General features: G+C 44.2%; 2 protein-coding genes across 15 annotated transcripts in view; one reads left to right on the top strand and one right to left on the bottom strand.

Annotated features, from left to right (window-relative positions):
• Window positions 1-24937, bottom strand: part of LOC309334002 (putative G-protein coupled receptor 34) — a 200513-nt gene that overhangs the window by 52792 nt on the left and 122784 nt on the right. The gene's annotated exons all lie outside the window — the stretch shown is intronic.
• On the top strand, window positions 5151-9348 carry LOC309333315 (uncharacterized protein; the record flags this gene model as incomplete). The annotated part of the gene is given in 6 exon segments (XM_081846691.1): window positions 5151-5535; window positions 5537-5620; window positions 5687-5975; window positions 7761-7925; window positions 8395-8762; window positions 9339-9348. Coding segments are annotated over 6 exon segments (1194 nt in total). The 5' UTR covers window positions 5151-5257.

The following is a 24937-nucleotide window of genomic DNA, read 5'->3' as shown; positions in this document are numbered from 1 at the left end:
CCAACTCTAACCCAGCCTAAAGGAAAATATCTATCTAAAATGTATAATCTCCTCCACAATTCACACCCTGCCATCAAATAACTTTTGTCTCACTTAAAGCGCTCAACCTTTTCTGAGGATGCACACCTCAGAACACATAGGGACAGAGGAAGCTAAAAGGACAGGCCGCACAACAAGCCAGTGACTTCTGTCTTGCAGGTAAATTTTTCGGATGACCCAGACCTTTTCTCAAGAGGGGGGCAGAATACGAAGAAACACTGGAATATTGAGATGAAGAGGAGGAGGAAGAAGAGGAGTACAACAAGATTGGTAACCACAGAATGCTTTCCATTACTGAAGTTACAAGAGATGCATTCTGACAAAATGAAAAGCTTAGTACAAATGAGAAGATATTCCGTTGGCTCCATAATGGGGACCAAATGGCTGTGGAGAAGTTGTCTGATGGAATCAGAAAGTTTGCTGCTGATGCAGTTAAACTGGAGTAGATGATAAAGGAACGAATGTTCAATGCTGAAAATGGAACGTAGGCATGCCAAACTTATTGGAAGCTGTATGGCTGTACAAGCTGCATATTAATGGATTTTCTGTATCCCAGGCTTTTTATATGATTTTGCAACCTTAACATATTCTCAGTGTGTTTGGCACTTTTGTATATCAAAATTGATACTGCTGTGGGGGGGGGGGGGATTGCAGATGACTAAAGACCAATTGACTGGAAGGGTTTCCCTTCAAAATGATGGTGGTAGCGGTAATAATAAAAGTATTGTGGTACAAAAAAATTTTTTAAAATGAAAAAAAAAGTTTGTAGTGAGTGTGTTCACCTCTGTTCACCAGAATGATTGGCAACTTAAACTAGAGCAAACCAGAGCAAAATCCTGTTTTTTAAAACCACATCTTAAGCCAGCCTATGGGACCAGACACTTAATTTGGCTCAGGGTACAGGTAGCTGAGTGGGACAAACGACAGATGTAGATGAACACATCTAAGTCACATTGAGAAACCTGACCACACAGTGCCAAGGAAATGGGACTGGCCAGCAAGGCAAAGATTGAGGAGAAATTGAATTGTTAATACTGCCCCCTCCAAATCTTGGGCAAACAGGTGGAGACGATAGCGGTAGGGAATCTATGTAGAAAATTTTATTTTTGGTAAGCCCCAGATTTCCCCCCAGCATAACTAATTTTTATTTGGCTTTGGCTTTCTGTAAATTTAATTATCCCAGATTGTATTTCTACATATATAACAGGAGACCAAAACACTGGAAAGAAAATACAGTCTTGAAGAGACTAGTAAATTAATTGTGATGCCTATGTTGGATTTCTATTTCTTTTGTTGAGTCAGAGTACTACAATCAAGTGTTAGCGTATAACTGAGGATCCTTCTAGATTCCATGTTCTGTTTTTTGTGAAGCTCATTGTGTTTAACACAATGTGACAAATCAGGTAAAAACTGTTAACCTTATTGTTTTTTCCTGGTGCTGTCAGAGTGTATGCCTTTGCACATTTGATTTTTTTTTTTTTAAATAATTTTTATTAAAGTTTTCCAATTTAAAACAAATTAAATCCAATTTATAATCTTTTTCCAATAACCAGGACTTCCCCTCCCCTCCCCCTCTTGTCTTCCAGTTTAACAAATCAATTCAACAAATTCTTATCCCCAAATTACACTTATCGTCAATAACCCAATTTTTCGAAAATTCCCATCCCCTAAGATCGACCTAATTCCCTTCCACGAGTTCCCCCCCTTCAAGAATAATGCAGATAAAAATCCAGATTTCCATCCCCCCTTTCCCGGTTGCGTTCTCAATATCCCTCGACATCTGATATCTTCCTGGGGTTCCCACATCTCACTAAACCCAGACCTCTCTAGTCCTTTACCAGTCATTTTTAAATTCGAGTGTCCAATCGTAGAAGGAGTCTATCTCAAAAAGGGGCCCATTTCTTCTATCCAGATTTTTATATCTAGGAGCAAAAAACTCCAATTTTATTTCTGTAAGCTTGTCTAGTGCTAGCATATAACTGAGGATCCTTCTAGATTCCATGTTCTGTTTTCTGTGAAGCTCATTGTGTTTAACACAATGTGACAAATCTGGTAAAAACTGTTAACCTTATTGTTTTTTCCTGGTGCTGTCAGAGTGTATGCTTTTGCACATTTGAAGTGCAGTCTGAAAGCAAATCATGTATATAATAAATTACACCCCCCCTCCAAATATGGGGCAAACTGTGGAGACAATAGCGGTGGGGAAGCTAAAAGAATTATTGGAAAACACAGATAATTAAATGCATTCCCATCTGCGTTGAATCCTGGCCATGGGGGCTCAATGCCACCAATATTGAGAGGGCCAGCATCCCCTGTTGGGTTGTTATGGGGAAGCAAATGACAGCCACATCAGCTGCAAGAGACACACGCCAGAGGTAGCGGAGTGGGAAATGCGACAGATGTGGAAGGACACATCTCAGTCACATTGAGAGATATAACTTCACAGAGAAGTGGGACTGGCAAGGCAAATGGCCCGCTAGTCGTGGATGAGGTAGAGGAATGGGAAGTTCAGATGTGTAGTTCAGATTCTGCAGTTTGATTGCACCCAAATGGCAGAACCTTCAGAGTGCTCCTTGCAGGCGTGTCTTAAACTTTAATACCATGGGGCTCAAACCATTTTTGCCATATGACCAAGTAAGGCATCTTTCCAACTGCAGCAGCCCCATTTCCTTTGTAAATGATGGAAAAAACACAGTTCCATGGAACAACAAGTTGTTTGTAAAAGATTTTGGGCTATTATCCTGCCACTCAAATCAGAGAATAATTAGAAAGTGGGATGGAGTGAAGGAAAACATGAAAAAATATGGTCCCAGAATTGAATTATTAATAGAGAATGTGTAAAACGTGTAGGGGTAAGCAAGAAAATAATAATAGAAGCAATTGAATAATTATTAAATTATAACAACACAACAAGATGGAAGAAGTAAAATGTTGAGATCACACATGGGTGGAAGGGGAGTGGGGGGTATATGGGAACCTATAATATCATTTATAATATAATTTGTTAATTGCGCTGTATTTATATAGAGCAAAGGGAAGCCTAGATCAATTAGATATATTTTAATTTAGGTAATCTATGTAATAGGCTTGTGTTAGAAAATGAGTATGGATTTTGAATTTGATTTTTGTAATATTTTTTGGTTTTGAAATAAAAAAGAAAAAGAAACCATTTGCAGCCACTAGAATCAGCCAGCAAGTGACCCACAAGAGCCAGATTCTGGACTTGAAGAATTCCAAGCACATTTATCTTCATTTTTCATTCTGGCCTAAATTATGCCAATAACCTTAAACTAAATTTGGCATCACTTGTGTCATTATTTGGGGAGGTCTTGGGGGTCTTAACACGCAAGGCACCAAAGTCAGCCATGGAAATCTTTCAACACGTCATAGATTCCATAGGTCCTCTCCAGTTGTACAGAAGATAGAAGGAGAGAGAGAGAAAAGACCTTGACTGGGAAAGGATCAGATGTATTAACTCTGTGCATCCAGTAATGAAGAGACCTCCATCATTCACTTCCAGATAAACTGTAGAACATGGGTCCTGCCAGGCAGTTTCAGATGCCTTGACTGGTCGTCCAGAAACAACTTTCTGCCCTCAATCTGTTATTCTCTTCCAAAGGCCTGAAATCGAAATTTGCAGGCCGAGTAGGGGGGGCAGTGAAAGCAAGCCCACTTTTTAATAACTATCGTATTGCTGTATTAAACAAGAAGAAACTGTGCACAAGAAGAAATTTTGTGGGGTTTGTGTGTGAGACTGGGCGGATTATTATTATTATTATTAAAGCTCTGAACACTCAGATTCTTCATGTTAATTTACTGGTCAGGAGATTTCTTACTGAAATTGCACACTTCCAACATTGCAACTGCTTGTGACAAAGGTGGACTGATCTGTTCTTTGCTCAGAAAAAAGGGCAACAAAAAAACCCCAACTTTGCATATATGCAGCTTGTATGTATATTTTGGATTATAGTTTTTTAACAACATTTCTTGGGGGTGAAGTGGGGGGTATATGGGAACCTATAATATAATTTATAATATAATCTGTTAATTGCGTTGTATTTAAAATTGGGTTTTAGAAATAATAAAGTCTATTATTTTTGTGTGTTTTTTCTTTAGTATCATAATGTATATTTTTGTGTGTGTGTTATATGTTATGTTTCTGATAAATGTTGAAAATAAGTTTAAAAAATTTGAGGGAAAAGAAGTTTACCCATCAGGTGGGGAGAGCCGGTTGTGAGGAACATGGGGAACCCTTCCACCTTTTCTGCAGGGCTTGCGCGGCCCCCATCTGCATTGTCTGCAAGAGGTCGAAAGAGCACAGTGAACATGAACTTATTAATCTGGACCAGGCTTCACAGTGGTTGAAGCAAATAGTCTGGTTTCTGGTGCAAGAGAGATGAGTTATTATGGAATTGAAACTGGCAGAAGAAGAAAGCCTGGCATATCCGGCGGAGCTAGAGGAGGAGGAGAACAAGATCATGGGCACTTTTGAGCAGATGCACAACTTCCTGGAGGAGCTGCAGCGCTTTTGGCTGACCGAGCTGGAGACTCTGCAGAAGGAGATGAAGAAGAAAAAGGAAATAAATATCGCCAAGCTCTCGGAGGATATCGCCGGTCTCAGTGTGAGACGCACAGAAATGGAGAAGAAGTGCCACCTGTCCGCTATTGAGTTCCTGAAGGGCATCGGGACTATGGTGACCAGGTTTCAGGAGTTGCAAAGAAGGTGGACACTGCTGGGAATCTCTCCAGGCGTGGAGAGAGACTCATAATTTACACTCAGAAAAATTCATTTCTGAAGGATACCATGGAGAAATGCAAAGGGCTACCAATGCAGGCACTGAACAAAGTGAATATCCCTCTGAAGCCAGGAAGAGAACACACTTTTCTTGTTATAACCTGAAGAGTTTGAGAAGAAGAAGAAAGGCAGGACGTGCTGGACAACCCTGGGAGATTCGACAGCATGCTCTACATGCTGGGCCATGCAAAATTCACCTCAGGAAGATATTGGTGGGAGGTGGTGGTGGAAGAGGAGAAGGAGGAAAGGGAATGGGCCACCTGGGGAAGTTGAGGGCACTCCTTGTGTGGGGGATAACTGGATTTTATTTCATCCTTTTCTCTTCTTATGTTTAAGATGATTATGCTGATTTTAACATTGTATGACTGTAAAACCCAATTTTAAAAAGGAACAGGAAGAGGAGGAATACTACCGCTCAACTTTATGATCAGTGAAAATATTTGCTACTGCAAAGGTAGCATTTCTGTTTTTAAAATATATACATGGGGCTTTTTTGCAAAGAGAAGCATTTTCTGCGTGCACACAATAGAGAATCAACCAGGCTGCCAAGCAAGGGGCAGTATTGATCTCTCTCTCTCAAGGTTGCTTGCTTGCTTCTCCCGCCTTAAGGAAGGAAATCTTGCCCTTCTGCAAATCCCTGCTGGTTTCTCCTCCTTCATGGCCATGAAAGGAATCAGCCCCGTCAGATCAGTCAGGATCTGCTAGGAAGCAAGCTGTGTGCTGCCTTTCTGATCAGAGCCTCACCATCACCCAGGGAACGAGCAACAGAACGCAGCCCCTCGGCCAGTGACTCCTGCTGCACAGGCCTTCAATAAAATGTGATGAGTCTTCCCAAAACAAAAAAAACAAGAGCCCAGCTCAGGAGGAGCCCAAGAACCTCCTTTATGACATGAATGACTGCTACTCCAAGCTGCGCAAGCAGGTGCCGAGGATCCCGCAAGGCACCAAAGTCAGCCAAGTGGAAATCTTGCAGCACGTCATCGACTATATCTATGACCTGCAGATTGTGTTAGAGGAAGAGGCGAAGAAGGGGCAATATCCTCCCGCAGCCGAGACTTCCCTACTCTCTTTAAAAGCTGCAGAACGGGCATCCAAACTTTGCTCAAAAGAGGAGAGGAACCACCTTCATTATCGGGGCCAGGTAGGGACACCAAGATCTCCTGCAATGCTTTTGAAACGTTTTTTGCAGATAAAGTCTGATTGGAAGTGATCCAAAACATGAAGGAAGAAATGGCTCACCATCTGCACAAGTACTAAGACCTGCTGAATGTAAAGATGGCTCTGGATATTGACATTGCCGATTACAGGAAACTGCTGGAGGGAGAAGAGAGCAGAATCACAATGCCCATTCCGACTTTTGCATCCATGAACCTGAGAGAAACAAACCTTGAGTCGATCCCAATAGACATCCACTCTAAGAGAACACTTCTTATCAAGACTGTTGAAACTAGAGATGGACAAGTTACAATGAAACTTATCACCATGATGAACTGGAGTGAGGAAAAGAAGAGCACATCTTCCTTGTGCCAAAATGAACTCTTAGCAATTTAGAATATTTGTTAGGAAAGCAGCAGCAGAGATAACCTCCCCTCCTCCCCTTATCTTGACTTATTTGCTACCATTTAAAGGGGGGAAGAGAAGCATGCATGTGTGAAAAGCAATGTTGTCCAATGAAATTTGACATTGTGTCACACCAGGCCCACAGATTTTTGAAGAAAAATTCAATGCTGCATAGCGGGCTATCAGCCCGTGTGTAGTTCAGATTCTGCAGTTTGATTGCACCCAAATGGCAGAAATTTCAGAGTGCTGAGATTATACTGTGCTGGAAATATAAAGAAGGAATTTAAATTTGCAGTGCCACATTTAACTTGCCTTAAAAGGTGGAGAGAGAAATCTAGTATTTGCACTTAGCAAAAAAAGAAAAGATAAGAAAAGGGGGGCGGGGGAAAGAGCAAACCCTATCAAGGGAAAATTGTGAATGTCCTGCAACTTTGTATAACAATAGCTTAAAAACGAATAAGTGGTTTATTAATAAAGAAAGGAAAAAAGAATATTTTTTCTTTACCTTCTGTTAGGAAACCATTCTAATATTCTGTATGTAAAAAGTCTCTGTATTATATTGTAATTTGAATTTTTTGTAATTAAGACAACAACCTTGTGCACTCTCAAAAAAAGACCAAGAAAGAATTTAAAGAGCTTCTTCCTGCTGCTCTCATTCACTGTGTTGAGTGTTGTGAGTGTGGTGGCTTGCATTGCCTTGGTCCGCCTCTCAGTGACCATCCAGTAGAGGGTGGGACAAGCCATTCCTTGGACCCCCTCCAGGACTTAGGAGGAGTCACCCCACCACCAGTGCTCTTCCAGTAGGGGAGAGTAGTGGACCCGGGCGTGCGTGAGTGGCAGAGGCTCCTGAGACCTCTAGTCGTCTTTCAAATGGACAATGTTGAAACAGAGCTTTATCAAATATGAATGCTGGTCTGTATGATCCCTATTGATGGTTGTTATTATTTCTTCATTCAGTGGGGCTTGAAAATAAAGTTATTTTTCACATCCAAAAAAACCAAGAAAAAGAAAAACATTTATTTGGATTTTCATTCTGTCTGCAAAAGGAGAGAAGAAAGACGCAGTGCTTCATCAGGCACCATCATTAGAGAGGTTCATTCAGGGATTAATTAACAAAAAAGAAGAAGGGATCCTAACAGCCAAAGAGGCTGCATCATACTACTCTTTGACTTGTGTTTCACAACCCTTTTGTGTGCCTGTCCCTCTCAGGAAAGCTTAGTACAAGAAAATGAAAAGCTTAGTACAAAAAAAAAAGTTTATAGTGTGGGTGTTCACCTCTGTTGGTGCCTTGTTCAATGGCCTGACACTGCTGCAACTGGCTCTGATTTCGCTCTTCACTATTCCCCTTCTTAATGAAAAACACCAGGTGGAAATTGACCATTCTTGTGAACCAGAATCTCAGAAATGCACTGGCAAAAGTTCCAAGTTAAACCCAGGGGTGAAGCGCAAACCTCAACCCCTCAAGTCAAGTTCAGAGCCGATGGCCCAGCCGAGGGGAATAGAGCTTTTGCCTGGCCAAGCCGTCGAGTGGGTGACGGGTTGCCCCCAGGGAGGATTCCTATGTCGGGAAAAGTATCCCCGACTGCAGAGCGGGCATCCAAACTTTGCTCAAAAGAGGAGAGGAATCTCTGCCACTAACCTCTTAAAACAGACTGCACTTGGCACTTGGTCCTCTCCAGTGAGACAGGAAATAGAAGAGAGAGAGAGAATAAAGACCTGTACAGGGGAAAGGATCAGATGTTTTAACCCTGTGCATCTAGTAATGGAGAGAACTCCACTATTCTCTTCCAGATAAACTGTAGAACATGGGTCTCAGATTTGGAAGGAGGTAGACTCCACCGTGGGAGCAGGGCCGGGGCGGGAGAGTGCTAGATTCGTGTTTAGTCATGTTATATGGGATCAATTCTAATCTGTTATCTCTTAGGATGCGGACAGGCTGCTTGGACGAGTGAAACCAACAACCTGTCTTCTTGATTCTTGTCCATCCTGGCTGATAAAAGCAAGCCGGGAACAATGATGCCCTGCGCCAGGCCAAACATGAAGCGAATGAGTACTGCATGAAAATTCAGAGTCTCACCTGTGAAGTGGATGCACTTAAAGGAACTAACAAATCCCTGGAACGTCACATGCGTGAGATGGATGAGAACTTTAATCTTGAAGCTGCTAACTACCAAGATAACATTACCCGACTCCAGGAAGTGATCCAAAACATGAAGGAAGAAATGGCTCGCCATCGGCACAAGTACCAAGACCTGCTGAATGGAAAAAGGACTCTTGATATTGAGATTGCCACCTACAGGAAACTGCTGGAAGGAGAAGAGAGCAAACCTGACCACACAGTGCCAAGGAAATGGGACTGGCCAGCGAGGCAAAGATGGAGGAGAAATTGGAATGTTAATTACCCCCCCCAAAAAAAAAAAATCTGGGGCAAACTGGTGGAGACGATAGTGGTGGGGAAGCTACAATAATTATTGGAAAACACAGATAATTAAATGCATTCCCATCTAGGTTGAATCCTGGCCATGGGGGCTCAATCCACCCAATATTGAGGGGGCCAACATCCCCCGTCGGGTTGCTGTTATGGGGAAGCAAATGACAGCCACCATCAGCTGTAAGAGACACATGCCATAGGTAGCTGAGCGGGACATGTGACAGATGTGGACGGACACATCTCGGTCACATCAAGAGATATAACTTCACAGAAAAGTGGGACTGGCAAGGGAAATGGCCCACTAGTCGTGGATGAGGGAGAGGAATGGGAAGTTCAGATGTGTAGTTCAGATTCTGCAGTTTTATTGCACCCAAATGGCAGAACATTCAGAGTGCCAAGTAAGGCAAGTAAGCCCTAACAGAATAATCAGGAAAAACAAAGCAATAATCACCACATCTGAATACAGTCTATGTCGCAAAACCATTAAATTCTTCATGCCCCTGCTATTTGCAGAATCTACTGATCCCAGGAGAGCTAAATCTCTGCTGAGGACTTGTTGCCTCAGTTGGTTGGAATCACTGACTGCAGGTACAAGGCAGGGCACACTGACCAGACCTCCTGGCCACCCAGGGCTTTAGCCCCCTCAGTATTTCTAGACAGGGTGCTCAGTTCCCCCAATATTGAGGGGCCCGGCACCCCCCACTGCCGGGCTGTTGCTATGGGGCCACAAACGACTGTCACCAGGAGCCGCAGGAAGCCGCGGGATCACACATGGGTGAAGGGGAGTGGGGGGTATATGGGAACATATAATGGAAACATATTATATCATTTCTAATATAATCTGTTAATAGCATTATATTTACATAGAGCAAAGGGAAGCCTAGCACAATTAGATATATTTTAATTTAGGTAATCTATGTAATATGTAATATATGAAATATCAAAACTAAAGGGAAATGACATCCAGCCTAAAGGAAAATATCTATCTAAAATGTATAATCTCCTCCACATTTCACACCCTGCCATCAAAGAACACATAGGGGCAGAGGAAGTGAAAAGGACAGGCCGCACAACAAGCCAGTGACTTCTGTCTTGCAGCTAAATTTTTCGGATGGCCCAGACCTTTTCTCAAAAGGGGGGGAAGAGGAAGAACCACTAGAATATTGAGATGAAGAGGAGGAGGAAGAGGAGTACGACAAGATTGGTAACCACAGAATGCTTTCCATTATTGAAGTTACAAGAGATGCATTCTGACAAAATGAAAAGCTTAGTACAAATGAGAAGACATTCCGTTGGCTCCATAATGAGGACCAAATGGCTGTGGAGAAGTTGTCTGATGGAATCAGAAAGTTTGCTGCTGATGCAGTTAAATTGGAGCAGATGATAAAGGAACGAATGTTCAGTGCTGCAAATGGAAAGTTGGCATGCCAAACTTATTGGAAGCTGTATGGCTGTACAAGCTACATATGAATGGATTTTTTGTATTCCAGGCTTTTTATATGATTTTGCAAACTTAACATATTCTCAGTGTGTTTGGCACTTTTCTATATCAAAATTGATACTGCTGTGGCGGGGGGTGGATTGCAGATGACTAAAGGACCAATTGACTTGGAAGGGTTTCCCTTCAAAATGGTGGTGGTAGTGGTAATAATAAAAGTATTGTGGTACAAAAAAAGTAAAAAAGTTTTAAAAAGTTTTTAGTGTGAGTGTTCACCTCTGTTGGTGCCTTGTTCAATGGTCTGACATTGCTGCAACTGGCTACAGCAGTGAAAATCTTTGGTACTGCAATTGTACTATTGATCTTTTTAAATTTTTTAAATTGTACTATTAATCTTTTTAAAAAAATTTCCCAGTTTCTGTACATACATCAGCTATATGTACACTTCTACCTCTTTCTATACCAGGATTGTCTTACAAACACGCCATCAGGTGGTACAGCCACACAACTCAAACCCTGCAATTGTTTGCAACTAAAGAACTCCTGAAGTGGCCTGCAAGTATTTCACTGAACTGCCAGTGCCTACTTTTGGAACAACGGCCACCTCCGGGAAGTGTGCAATTCCAGAAAGGCCATCAACCCAGTGTGATCCAGCAGCAGCTCCTATGCAGCCGTGTGCTGTCACTTGGATCAGAGACAAGACAAGATACAAGAAAAGGTGTTTGCAACTGAGAACTTTGGCTGGAACATGGTGGGTGGGTGTGGTTGTCTGTCTACCCAGGCTCCTTATGCTCCCTATTTACTCCTCCTTGCCCTACAACTCTCATCATAACAGGTTTCCAAACAAATAAACAACTTTTAAACAAGAGGAAGCAACCAGAATGATTGGCAACTCAAACTAGAGCAAACTAGAGCAAAATCCTCAGTTTTTTAAACCACATCTTAAGCCAGCCTATGGGACCAGACAATTAATTTGGCTCAGGGAACAGGCAGCCGAGTGGGACATACGAAAGATGTGGATGAACACATCTAGGTCACATTGAGAAACTTGACCACACAGTGCCAAGGAAATGGGACTGGCCAGCGAGGCAAAGATGGAGGAGAAATTGGAATGTTAATTAACCCCCCCAAAAAAATCTGGGGCAAACTGGTGGAGACGATAGCGGCGGGGAAGCTATGTAGAAAATCTTATTTTTCATAAGCCCCCGATTTCCCCCCAGCTTTGGCTTTCTGTAAATTTAATTACCCAAAGTGTATTTCTACATATATAGCAGGAGACCAAAACACTGGAAAGAAAATACAGTCTTGAAGAGACTAGTAAATTAATTGTGATGACTATGTTGGATTTCTATTTATTTTGCTGAGTCAGAGTACTACAATCAAGTGTTAGCATATAACTAAGGGTGCTTCTAGATTCCATGTTCTGTTTTCTGTGAAGCTCATTATGTTTAACACAATGTGAGAAATCAGGTAAAAACTGTTAACCTTATTGTTTTTCTCTGGTGCTGTCAGAATGTATGCTTTTGCACATTTGAAGTGAAGTCTGAAAGCAAATTACAGTGGTGCCCCGCATGACGAATGCCTCGCAAGAGGGAAAACCCGCTAGACGAAAGGGTTTTCCGTTTTGGAGGTGCTTTGCAAAACGAATTTCCTATGGGCTTGCTTGCAAGACGAAAATGTCTTGCGAGTTCCTGCGGGGGTTTTTTCCTCCCCCCCTTTTTCTAAGCCGCTAAGCCGCTTATCAGCTGATCCGCTAAGCCGTTTAACAGCTGATCCGCAAAGCCGCTTAACAGCTGATCCGCTAAGCCGCTTATCAGCTGATCCGCTAAGCCGCTAAGCCACTTAACAGCTGATCCGCTAAGCCGCTTATCAGCTGATCCGCTAAACCGCTAAGCCGCTTAACAGCTGATCCACTAAGCCGCTTATCAGCTGATCCACTAAGCCCCTAAGCCGCTAATAGCGCTAATCCGCTAAGCCGCTAATGGGCTTGCTTCGCAAGACGAAAAAACCGCAAGACGAAGAGACTCGCGGAACGGATTCTTTTCGTCTTGCGAGGCACCACTGTATATATATAATAAATTACCCTCCCCTCTCCAAATCTGGGGCAAACGGGTGGAGACAATAGGGGTGGGGAAGCTACAAGAATTATTGTTGGGTTGTTGCTATGGGGAAGCAAATGACAGCCACGATCAGCTGTAAGAGACACATGCCATAGGTAGCCGAGCGGGACATGTGACAGATGTGGAAGAACACATCTCGGTCACATCGAGAGATATAACTTCACAGAGAAGTGGGAGTGGCAAGGGAAATGGCCCGCTAGTCATGGATGAGGTAGAAGAATGGGAAGTTCAGATGTGTAGTTCAGATTCTGCAGTTTGATTGCACCCAAATGGCAGAACCTTCAGAGTGCTCCTTGCAGGCTTGTCTTAAACTTTAATACCAGGGGGCTCCAACCATTTGTGCCATATGACCAAGTAAGGCATCTTTCCAACTGCAGCAGCCCCATTTCCTTTGTAAAAGATGGAAAAAACAGAGTTTCATGGCAGAACAGGTACGAACAGGTTTCTCCACGAAGCAGATTCAGGAACTGAGCAAGCACCGGGACCAGGTCCTGCGGGAGATGGGTGAGGAGAAGACCCAGAGGCAAGCCTTGGAGCGACAAGTGCAGCAGCTGGGGGAAACGCCCAGAACTGGGAAGAATGGTCCAGGAGGCTGAAGGCATGGCTCAAGCTCGTTAAAATAATGAAGAATATACAATAATGAAGCCTTCATTAAAATATTAATGAGAGACCTGCAGTCTTGAACAATATCCATATTTATATTTTTTAAAGCTACGAGATAGAATTCTGTAAAGATTTTGTACATACACTAACCAGTTATCAATTCTACTTCCACATGTACGTAGGGGGGAAATGGTTAAATATATATTTTTTTGTACTTCACATGGGAAAAGAAAAGAGGAACATCCTCGCCCCCCCCCCAAAAAAAACCCCATAGTCACACTCCATATCTAAATAAAGGACTAGCCGGAAAAGCTACAGGCCAAGATCCAAGGATGCTTGCATGCAGAAAGATGTACTTGGTGAATGTCAACCCAGATGTTGGATGTGGGTGCAGTTTGGCATCTCGTTTTCCCTGGGCAAGGATCCCCAGTCAGAGTGCTATGGCTCTGTCCTTTTTCTCCCTCTCCCCTGCATGGTGGGATCCAGTGCAGGTCCGTGAGCAGGGTTGTCTCCCCCCCCCCCCCGTGTACCATTGAGGCGGTCACTGGATTGCAGCTTTTTATCTCTCTCAGTGCCCAGTGAATGTTGCCAGTAAGTGACATTTCCACGAAAGCGTTGCACAGCAAAATCCCGTCTTCCAGATCTGCAGTGTGAAGCAGCCGCCGTTGGAACAAGCACTTGTGTGAACCAAACAACTCAGGAGTCAACGTGAAACTGAAGCAAAGAGATACTTCCTCCTTGAGACTCTCTCTTGGGCTCTGTGATATTATTAATGTTTAAAAAAAGAAAAACAGTAACAAGAGGAAGCATGGAACTGCATGCAGCCTGCAAACTTATTTGAATGACTTCTTGAGGTGGTTCATTGAATGTCCTTATTTATAGATTGCTTTAAACGGAAACGGAAAAAATAAATTCTCCATGCTCCTGCTATTTGCAAAATCTAATGAAAATTAATAAATTAAGAACTTTGAAATCCATATATATTTGGCAGACTAGCTCCAATACTTCCAACTGAATGAAAGACAAGAAAAATAGGGTTTGCTGGAGAAATATCAAAACTAAAGGTAAGCCTAATCCAGCCTAAAGGAAAATATCTTTGAGCTACTGGAATGCTTTGAAGCTGGCCAGAGGTTGGAAGCTGCATTCCGTGAGTCTAGCCTGATGCCGGAAAGCAGAGTGAGTTTTTGCCTGCTTCTGAGAGGCAAGAGAGCTGCTGAGAGACAGAGCTAAATGCTGAGAGCAGCTGAAATCGTTCCTCCACGGAAGGGTGAGCCGGAGCAGCTGGGCCGTTTCTCCACGAAGCAGATTCAGGAACGGAGCAAGCACCGGGACCAGGTCCTGCGGGAGATGGGTGAGGAGAAGACCCAGAGGCAAGCCTTGGAGCGACAAGTGCAGCAGCTGGGGGAAACGCCCAGAACTGGGAAGAATGGTCCAGGAGGCTGAAGGCATGGCTGGTGGCGAAGGGGCTGTGGGAGGCTGTGCAGGCACCCCCTTTACCCACACCGGGACCTCAAGCCACAGCGGCTGATATCCAAAATGCCCACGCTTCACAGAGACGCAATCACAAAGCTCTAGGAGCTATTGTGCTGAGCTTGGATGGCTCACAGCTGCCTTTGGTAGAGGGGCTGGAGAATGCGTGTGAAGCCTATCAAGCGTTGGAAAGGGTGCACCACAGAACCACTGCTGGGGCAAAGATACACACCACCAGACGCTTGTTTGAGATGAAGTTACGTCCTGGGGATAGCATCAGAAAGCATGTAACTGATATGATAGCTGTTTTTAATCAGCTGAGACTGTTACAAGTCAACTTTTCAGAGGAGCTGAAGGTGCACATTCTGCTCAGCTCTCTGGACAAGAGTTATGACAATCTGTGTCTAACTCTGGAGTCAATGGATCCCCAGAATTTGACTCTGAATTACGTGGCAGGACGTTTGCAGGATGAAGAATTACGACGCCAGAAAGAGGGCAAAGCTGGCACCGGGAGCTCTGGGAGTAAGGGCGGAGCCAGGCCAGTGGAATGCACGGTCCAGGCCTTGTTTGTTCGTCGTTGCTACATCTGTAATTCACCAGACCATTTGCGTCGCAATTGCCCCCACCGGAGCACAGAGCCGAGGCAGGATGTTGTCAAGGACACTTCTCATGGGAACCAGGCGGGTTTCCATGGCAACAAGCCTGGCCAGGCAGGAAGACGTGCAGGTGGACGTCGTGGTAAACAACAGGAAGAGTCTTTTCAAACTGCCAGCATGGCTTTGTTTGAGAACAGATGTGTGGAAAATTCCGAGCTGAGTCTTGTCATTGACTCTGCAGCAAACCGCAACATGGTTCCAGAGACCCCTGCAGTCGAGATGTGGAATTGCACGGCAGTTCCAAAAGGACAGACTATTTTATTCGCAAATGGACAAAGAACTAAAATTTCTAAGTTTGCTAATGTTTATCTTTCTGTTTTGCAGGAACAGATGGATTTTTGTATCGTCCCAGGGGTGCATCACTGTTTGTTATCTGTGCCTTACTTGTTAAAAAAAGGGTTTCAGGTTTGTTTTCAGGATGATGTCTGCACAATCTCCAAAGGGGAGAGGGTACTTGCCAAGGTTAAGAAGGGGCAGAATGATCTTTTCATTCTTAAAACGTCTCTTGGGGGTGAGGGGAAGGTTGAGAGAGCACAGGCGCAGCGTGCTACAATTCCCGCTCATGTTACTTGTGCTTGTGTATGGCATCAGAGGACTATTCATGGTTCTCTAGAAGAACTGCAAGTGCTTCCTGAGGTTACCAGAGGGTGTAAGATTAAAGATTGTGGACGTGCCATTAGTTGCGCCACTTGCAGACAGGCAAAGGTGAAAGGGTGCAGTTACCCAAAGGTGGAACGGGTAACCACTAAACCTTTTGAGCTAGTACACATAGATCTGTTCAATCCTGTCAAGGAACAGAGTCTAGGGGGGGCCAGGTATCTGTTAACGTTTCAGGATGATTTTTCGCAGAACACCTGGACTCATGGTCTCAAATCCAGGGAGGATGCAGCACAGCTGATCAGGAGCTGGATTGAGGGGGTGGAACTAAGGTTCTCCACCAGGGTGAAAGCAATCATCAGTGACAGAAATGCTAGGTACACTGGTTCTGCTTTGCAGCAGTTCTTTCACAAGAGAGGGATAAGTTACACAGTTACTTCACCCAGTAAGAGGGGGGTGGCAGAGCTGAGGAGTGAAGCTCTGGTTAAGGCTGCACAGGTGATGCTGACAGAAGCTAGGTTACCTCCAAAGTTTTGGCTGGAGGCAGTCCGATGTGTGTGTTTCACCTGGAATCGTGTCTACAACTCACTGGTAGGTGACACACCGTACTCTTTGTTGAATGGCAGAAAACCCCAGATTCACTTTCTGCGCAAGTTTGAATCTCCTGCGGTTGTCCCTGTGCCTAAGGCTTTGCAAGGGCCAGATGGAGCCAAAGTCCAGAAAATGATCTTCTGTGGGTATGAGCCAGAAGCTCGTGAATGGAGGTTTGCTTACCCGTCAGGTGATCAGAGTAAGGTGCTGATCAGTAAAAACGCTGAGTTCTTTGAGCAGGATGAAAGGCCAAAGATTTCTGCACAGCGTGATGTTCTTTCAGAATGTCTCTCTGATCCAGAGGAAGGTTCTGTTGAGGAGGAAGGAGAGGCTGAGTCTGCTGATGACGATCAGGTCACTGACCAAGGTCAGGAGCAGGATGGGGCGTCTCCACGAGTTGTTAGAAAAGGACAGCCCAAGAGTGAGCCTAGTTCTCCTGTGAGTGTAATGGAGAGGATTCGAAGACGCTTTAAGTCAGAGGGGGAATCCCGTGATGCAGAGGACACACCTGCTGGTGACAGTGAGCCAGAGGAAACACCAGAGTTTGTGCCTAGGCAATCCAGTCGCACAACCAAGGGTATTCCACCTGAGAGGTACCAGGCCACGGGTGCGTGGGTAAGTTTCGCACAGTGCGATTCTGAGAGTTGTGAGATGATTCCACAGATGCCTAACAGGTACTCCAAGGGAGGGCACAAGGCATTGGGGAAGGGATTGATCTCACAGGGTGTTGCTGAAGATGTTACACAGGTCTTGTCAGAAAGCAACGCAAGAGGAGGTGTGAGAGTTCAGAACTTAACTGGTTAAGTGTTCTGAGGTGTGCGTCACTTTCTGACGTCAGTTTTAGAAGCTAAGGAGGAGCTTGTTTTTCTGTACTTTCTGTTCTCTCTGTGTGTCTTGAGAGAGAGACATGGCTGAAAGAAGCCCCGGTCTTAGATGCTGAAATGTTTCAATAAAGAGCTGTAAATAGACGAACCTGTCTGTGTATGCTTGCATGGAGAAAAGGAGAAAAAGACTGCTTTGCACCGCTGTATGCTACTCTGCTAAGCCGTGGCTAAAGAGACAGCAGAATTTGTTGCGCAGCTAGGAAGGAAGTGTGCTGGACGCTGTAAACGACTGATTGGGATCGTAAAGCTATCAGAGGCCACGGCTCAACGATCGAGCTCCAAAGATCGATATCTCCCAGAAAAAGTCTCTGCATTATACTGTAATTTGAATTTTTTGTAATTAAGACAAAAACCTCATGCACTCTGCAGAAACAAGACCAAGAAAAAATTTAAACAGCTTCTTCCTGCTGCTCTCATTCACCGTGTTGAGTGTTGTGAGTGTGGTGGCTTGCATTGCCTTGGCCCGCCTCTCAGGGACCATCCAGTAGAGGGTGGGACAAGCCATTCCTGGCACAGTTCTTCATTCAGTGGGACTTGAAAATAAAGATATTTTTCACATCCAAAAAAACCAAGAAAAAGAAAAACATTTATTTGAATTTTCATTCTGTCTGCAAAAGGAGAGAAGAAAGATGTGGTGCTTCACCAGGCACAATCATTAGAGAGGTTCATTCAGGGATTAATTAACAAAAAAGAAGAGGGGATTCTAACAGCCAACAAGGCTGCATCATACTATTGTTTGACTCGTGTTTCGCAACCCTTTCTCGTGCCTGTCCCTCTCTGAAAAGCTTAGTACAAAATATTGAAAAGCTTAGTACTAAAAAAAAAAAAGCTTAGTACTTGGCAAAAGTCCCAAGTTAAACCCAGGGGTGAAGCGCAACCTCAACCCCTCAAGTCAAGTTCATTGCCAATGGCCCAGCCGAGGGGAATGGAGCTTTCGCCTGGCCAAGCCATTGAATGGGTTCTGGGTCGCCCCCAGGGAGGATTCCTATGTCGGAAAAAGTATCCCCGAGTGGGTCACTCCATTGTTGCAGCCCCGCAGACTAGACGGGAGGAGTATGACTACAAGGGACCACCGCAATGAACAAGGGAGGTTCGGGCAGAGGACGACTATTAAGAGCTGGAGCGCCCACCCCAGGAAAGTCGCCGACAAACGATGTATTGACCGCCTAGCCCAGCCCAGATATACTCGCCAGAAAGGTCTTGAGAGCCCCGCGGGTCGGTTCGGTGGTAAGAGGAAGAGGAGGGGTACGGGTTGCATCCCAGACCCTCTTACAGGTATGAAGGGCAGGAACCTCAGCATCCGGATGGACGAGCCCCGAGTTATCGCCCTGCCCCAAGGTACAGCTATGGCCAAGAGGCACGATATGTGGTTCCAAGGAGCATTACTCGTGAGTTTACCCTGAGGGATTTTGACTTACGTCTTTTCCCTGCGTATAAACCCCCCATTGATTTCCTGAGCTATCTGACTTTATTCAAACTAACCTGCTAGGAACTGGAGCTCCCTTCAAGACTGTATATGTCTATTCTGAAGACGTTGATTAGTGGGGAGTTGGCGGATCTCATGGGCCATCTTCCTTTGTGCCACGCGCTAGACTATGAACGGTATAAACGCCTTGTTTTGCAAAGATATGGACTGCAGGCGGAAAGCTACATCCGCGCTTTCCAGAAGCTTGATAAAACTGCCTCTCCTGAGTTTCCCCTTGGTAGCTGCGAAGGTGGCACAAAATTTCAGAATTTGGCTGTCTGCAGAGGGGGTAGATACATTCGAGGGACTGAGGCAGTTGGCGATTAAAGAACAGTTTCTTTCTGGGGCTATTATCCTGCCCAACCCTGCTGTAGATCACCTCATGAAAGCTTTCAGCCTAATATCTAATGACATCCCCAAAGACAAGAAAAATCTATTCCTTTACACAACAGCAGCTGCCAGAATATCCCATCACTATCAGAATGGCAAAACAAACTCAGCGTGTTTGTAGAAAAGGCAAAATTGACGGCAATTATTAGAGGCCACTCAAATCAGAGAATAATTAGTAAGTGGGATGGAGTGAAGGAAAACATGAAAAAATATGGTTCCAGAATTGAAATATTAATAGAGAATGTGTAAAACGTGCAGGGTAAGCAAGAAAATAATAATAGAAGCAATTGAATAATTATTAAATTATAAGAACACAACAAGATGGAAGAAGTAAAATATGGGTGAAGGGGAGTGGGGGGTATATGGGAACCTATAATATCATTTATAATATAATTTGTTAATTGTGTTGTATATACATAGAGCAAAGCAAGCCTAAAGCATTTAGATATATTTTAATTTAGGTAATTAATGTAATAGGCTTGTGTTAGAAAATGAGTATGGATTTTGAATTTGATGTTTGTAATATTTTTGGTTTTGAAATAAAAATTAAAAAGAAAACAGAAAAAGAAACCTCTGGAATCAGCCAGCAAGTGATCCACAAGAGCCAGATTCTGGACTTGAAGAATCCCAAGCACATTTATCTGGATTTTTCTTCTCTCTGCAAGAGAAGAGAAGTGAAAGGCTGTGCTACATCTGGCGCAGTCATTAGGGAGGTGCATTCAGGGATTAATTAACAAAAAAGAGGAGGGGATCCTAAAAGCCAGAAAGGGTGCTCTGCTTGGAAAGCAGCAAAGAGCTGGCTGCTCCGTCCCTTCCTCCTCCTCCATATTCTTCTTCTGCTGCTAATGGAGGCCTGGAGCAAAGCAGGCCAAGTTCTCGGCTTCGTCATGGCTGCCATGGCGCCACATTCACCCCGTCCTCCCTGCCCTGCTGGTCCGCGTGGCCATTTGCAGAGGGGTTGTTTTCCGCAGCCCCTCACGATCCCACCCCCCTTCTTCTATGCTAGGTAAATAGAATCACAGGATTTCCCACAGTTTCTGCTTTCCTCTTCATAGCTGCTGCTCAAGTACTATCTTTCCTTTTCAAATAAAAAATTGCAGGTTTCTCCACAGTTTCTTTACGTACATCAGCAATATCTATCCTTCAGCCCTCTTCTATAGCAAGATGGATTCCTTTCCAAACTTGTCATCAGGTAGTACAGCCACACAGCTCACCCCCTGCCCTTAATGAACTTTTCAGTTACTGCACACACTCCAAATTTGCGGAGGATGCACCTGTGTTATTCGCAGCCAGGTATTCCAAAACCCCTCAACACAAGTGTCCCTTCTCCTTTTCTGCACCCAGATTCAATCCCTTGCCAACACCTTACCAGAAGATGCAGCCACACAACTCAGACCTTATATAAACCATGGATAAAATATAAATATCTCCTGGAACCTACAAGCCCTTGGTGCATTTCACCCATTGAAGCCTTTGGCGTTAAGAAGAAAAACATGAAGGGAAATTGGGCAACATATAAAATGTTATTAGAGGGGGAAATAAATTAATAGGAAAGGACTTTGACATCCATATATATTTGATAGGCTGGCTCCAATACTGGCTCCAACTGAATGAACGACAAGGAAAATAGAGTTTGCTGGAGAAATATCAAAACTAAAGGGAACTCTAATCCAGCCTAAAGGAAAATATATATCTAAAATGTATAATCTGCTCCACAATTCACTCTCTGCCATCAAAGAACTTTTGTCTCACTTCAAACGCTCAACCTTTTCTGAGGATGCACACCTCAGAACACATAGAGAGAGAGAAAGCTAAAAGATTCTGCAGTTTGATTGCTCCCAAATGACAGAACATTCAGAGTGCTCCTTGCAGGCGTGTCTTAAACTTTAATACCATGGGGCTCCAACCATTTGTGCCATATGACCAAGTAAGGCATCTTTCCAACTGCAGCAGCCCCATTTCCTTTGTAAAAGATGGAAAAAACAGAGTTTCATGGCAGAACAGGTAATGGGGGGGGGGGAGGACAGAAGCCCTAACAGAATAATCAGGAAAACCAAAACAATCATCAACACTTCTAAATACAGCCTATGGCGCAAAACCATTCCATGTATAATCTCCTCCACAATTCACATCCTGCCATCAAATAACTTTTGTCTCACTTAAAATGTTCAACCTTTTCTGAGGATGCACACCTCAGAACACAAAGGACAGCGGAAGCTAAAAGGACAGGCCACACAAGCCAGTGACTTCTGTCTTGCAAGTAAATTTGCATCAAACCTTTTCTTCTCAGAATTATTTAATCAGAAATCTCTTTTAACTTTGCACCGCTGTATGCTACTCTGCTAAGCCGTGGCTAAAGAGACAGCAGAATTTGTTGCGCAGCTAGGAAGGAAGTGTGCTGGACGCTGTAAACGACTGATTGGGATTGTAAAGCTATCAGAGGCCACGGCTCAACGATCGAGCTCCAAAGATCGATATCTCTCAGAGGTTATGGAAGGTCAGTCAACGCTCGTAAAGCAGTCGGCTTTGAGCTACTGGAATGCTTTGAAGCTGGCCAGAGGTTGGAAGCTGCATTCCGTGAGTCTAGCCTGATGCCGGAAAGCAGAGTGAGTTTTTGCCTGCTTCTGAGAGGCAAGAGAGCTGCTGAGAGACAGAGCTAAACGCTGAGAGCAGCTGAAATCGTTCCTCCACGGAAGGGTGAGCCGGAGCAGCTGGGCCGTTTCTCCACGAAGCAGATTCAGGAACTGAGCAAGCACCGGGACCAGGTCCTGCGGGAGATGGGTGAGGAGAAGACCCAGAGGCAAGCCTTGGAGCGACAAGCCTTGGAGCGACAATCTGGGGCAAACTGGTGGAGACGATAGCGGCGGGGAAGCTATGTAGAAAATCTTATTTTTCATAAGCCCCCGATTTCCCCCCAGCTTTGGCTTTCTGTAAATTTAATTACCCAAAGTGTATTTCTACATATATAGCAGGAGACCAAAACACTGGAAAGAAAATACAGTCTTGAAGAGACTAGTAAATTAATTGTGATGACTATGTTGGATTTCTATTTATTTTGCTGAGTCAGAGTACTACAATCAAGTGTTAGCATATAACTAAGGGTGCTTCTAGATTCCATGTTCTGTTTTCTGTGAAGCTCATTATGTTTAACACAATGTGAGAAATCAGGTAAAAACTGTTAACCTTATTGTTTTTCTCTGGTGCTGTCAGAATGTATGCTTTTGCACATTTGAAGTGAAGTCTGAAAGCAAATTACAGTGGTGCCCCGCATGACGAATGCCTCGCAAGAGGGAAAACCCGCTAGACGAAAGGGTTTTCCGTTTTGGAGGTGCTTTGCAAAACGAATTTCCTATGGGCTTGCTTGCAAGACGAAAATGTCTTGTGAGTTCCTGCGGGGGTTTTTTCCTCCCCCCCTTTTTCTAAGCCGCTAAGCCGCTTATCAGCTGATCCGCTAAGCCGTTTAACAGCTGATCCGCAAAGCCGCTTAACAGCTGATCCGCTAAGCCGCTTATCAGCTGATCCGCTAAGCCGCTAAGCCACTTAACAGCTGATCCGCTAAGCCGCTTATCAGCTGATCCGCTAAACCGCTAAGCCGCTTAACAGCTGATCCACTAAGCCGCTTATCAGCTGATCCACTAAGCCCCTAAGCCGCTAATAGCGCTAATCCGCTAAGCCGCTAATGGGCTTGCTTCGCAAGACGAAAAAACCGCAAGACGAAGAGACTCGCGGAACGGATTCTTTTCGTCTTGCGAGGCACCACTGTATATATATAATAAATTACCCTCCCCTCTCCAAATCTGGGGCAAACGGGTGGAGACAATAGGGGTGGGGAAGCTACAAGAATTATTGTTGGGTTGTTGCTATGGGGAAGCAAATGACAGCCACGATCAGCTGTAAGAGACACATGCCATAGGTAGCCGAGCGGGACATGTGACAGATGTGGAAGAACACATCTCGGTCACATCGAGAGATATAACTTCACAGAGAAGTGGGAGTGGCAAGGGAAATGGCCCGCTAGTCATGGATGAGGTAGAAGAATGGGAAGTTCAGATGTGTAGTTCAGATTCTGCAGTTTGATTGCACCCAAATGGCAGAACCTTCAGAGTGCTCCTTGCAGGCTTGTCTTAAACTTTAATACCAGGGGGCTCCAACCATTTGTGCCATATGACCAAGTAAGGCATCTTTCCAACTGCAGCAGCCCCATTTCCTTTGTAAAAGATGGAAAAAACAGAGTTTCATGGCAGAACAGGTACGAACAGGTTTCTCCACGAAGCAGATTCAGGAACTGAGCAAGCACCGGGACCAGGTCCTGCGGGAGATGGGTGAGGAGAAGACCCAGAGGCAAGCCTTGGAGCGACAAGTGCAGCAGCTGGGGGAAACGCCCAGAACTGGGAAGAATGGTCCAGGAGGCTGAAGGCATGGCTCAAGCTCGTTAAAATAATGAAGAATATACAATAATGAAGCCTTCATTAAAATATTAATGAGAGACCTGCTGTCTTGAACAATATCCATATTTATATTTTTTAAAGCTACGAGATAGAATTCTGTAAAGATTTTGTACATACACTAACCAGTTATCAATTCTACTTCCACATGTACGTAGGGGGGAAATGGTTAAGTATATATTTTTTTGTACTTCACATGGGAAAAGAAAAGAGGAACATCCTTGCCCCCCCCCCCAAAAAACCCCATAGTCACACTCCATATCTAAATAAAGGACTAGCCGGAAAAGCTACAGGCCAAGATCCAAGGATGCTTGCATGCAGAAAGATGTACTTGGTGAATGTCAACCCAGATGTTGGATGTGGGTGCAGTTTGGCATCTCGTTTTCCCTGGGCAAGGATCCCCAGTCAGAGTGCTATGGCTCTGTCCTTTTTCTCCCTCTCCCCTGCATGGTGGGATCCAGTGCAGGTCCGTGAGCAGGGTTGTCTCCCCCCCCCCCCGTGTACCATTGAGGCGGTCACTGGATTGCAGCTTTTTATCTCTCTCAGTGCCCAGTGAATGTTGCCAGTAAGTGACATTTCCACGAAAGCGTTGCACAGGAAAATCCCGTCTTCCAGATCTGCAGTGTGAAGCAGCCGCCGTTGGAACAAGCACTTGTGTGAACCAAACAACTCAGGAGTCAACGTGAAACTGAAGCAAAGAGATACTTCCTCCTTGAGACTCTCTCTTGGGCTCTGTGATATTATTAATGTTTAAAAAAAGAAAAACAGTAACAAGAGGAAGCATGGAACTGCATGCAGCCTGCAAACTTATTTGAATGACTTCTTGAGGTGGTTCATTGAATGTCCTTATTTATAGATTGCTTTAAACGGAAACGGAAAAAATAAATTCTGCATGCTCCTGCTATTTGCAAAATCTAATGAAAATTAATAAATTAAGAACTTTGAAATCCATATATATTTGGCAGACTAGCTCCAATACTTCCAACTGAATGAAAGACAAGAAAAATAGGGTTTGCTGGAGAAATATCAAAACTAAAGGTAAGCCTAATCCAGCCTAAAGGAAAATATCTATCTAAAATGTATATTCTGCACCACAATTCACACCCTGCCATCAAAGAACTTTTGTCTCACTTAAAACGCTCAACCTTTTCTGAAGATGCACACCTCAGAACACATAGGGAGAGAGAAAGCTAAAAGATTTTGCAGTTTGATTGCTCCCAAATGGCAGAACATTCAGAGTGCTCCTTGCAGGTGTGTCTTAAACTTTAATACCTGGCCCGTACGGGCAGGGTTACCTTTACCTTTACCTTTTTACCATTGGGCTCCAACCATTTGTGCCATATAACCAAGTAAGGCATCTTTCCAATTGCAGCAGCCCCATTTCCTTTGTAAAAGATGGAAAAAACACAGTTCCATGGTACAACAAGTAATGCCGTGTGAAAGAAAAATTGGG

This window comes from Podarcis erhardii (assembly GCF_964252035.2).
Source record: "Podarcis erhardii genome assembly, chromosome: Z".
NCBI lineage: Eukaryota > Metazoa > Chordata > Lepidosauria > Squamata > Lacertidae > Podarcis > Podarcis erhardii.
This window is presented reverse-complemented; position numbering and strand designations above follow the sequence as displayed.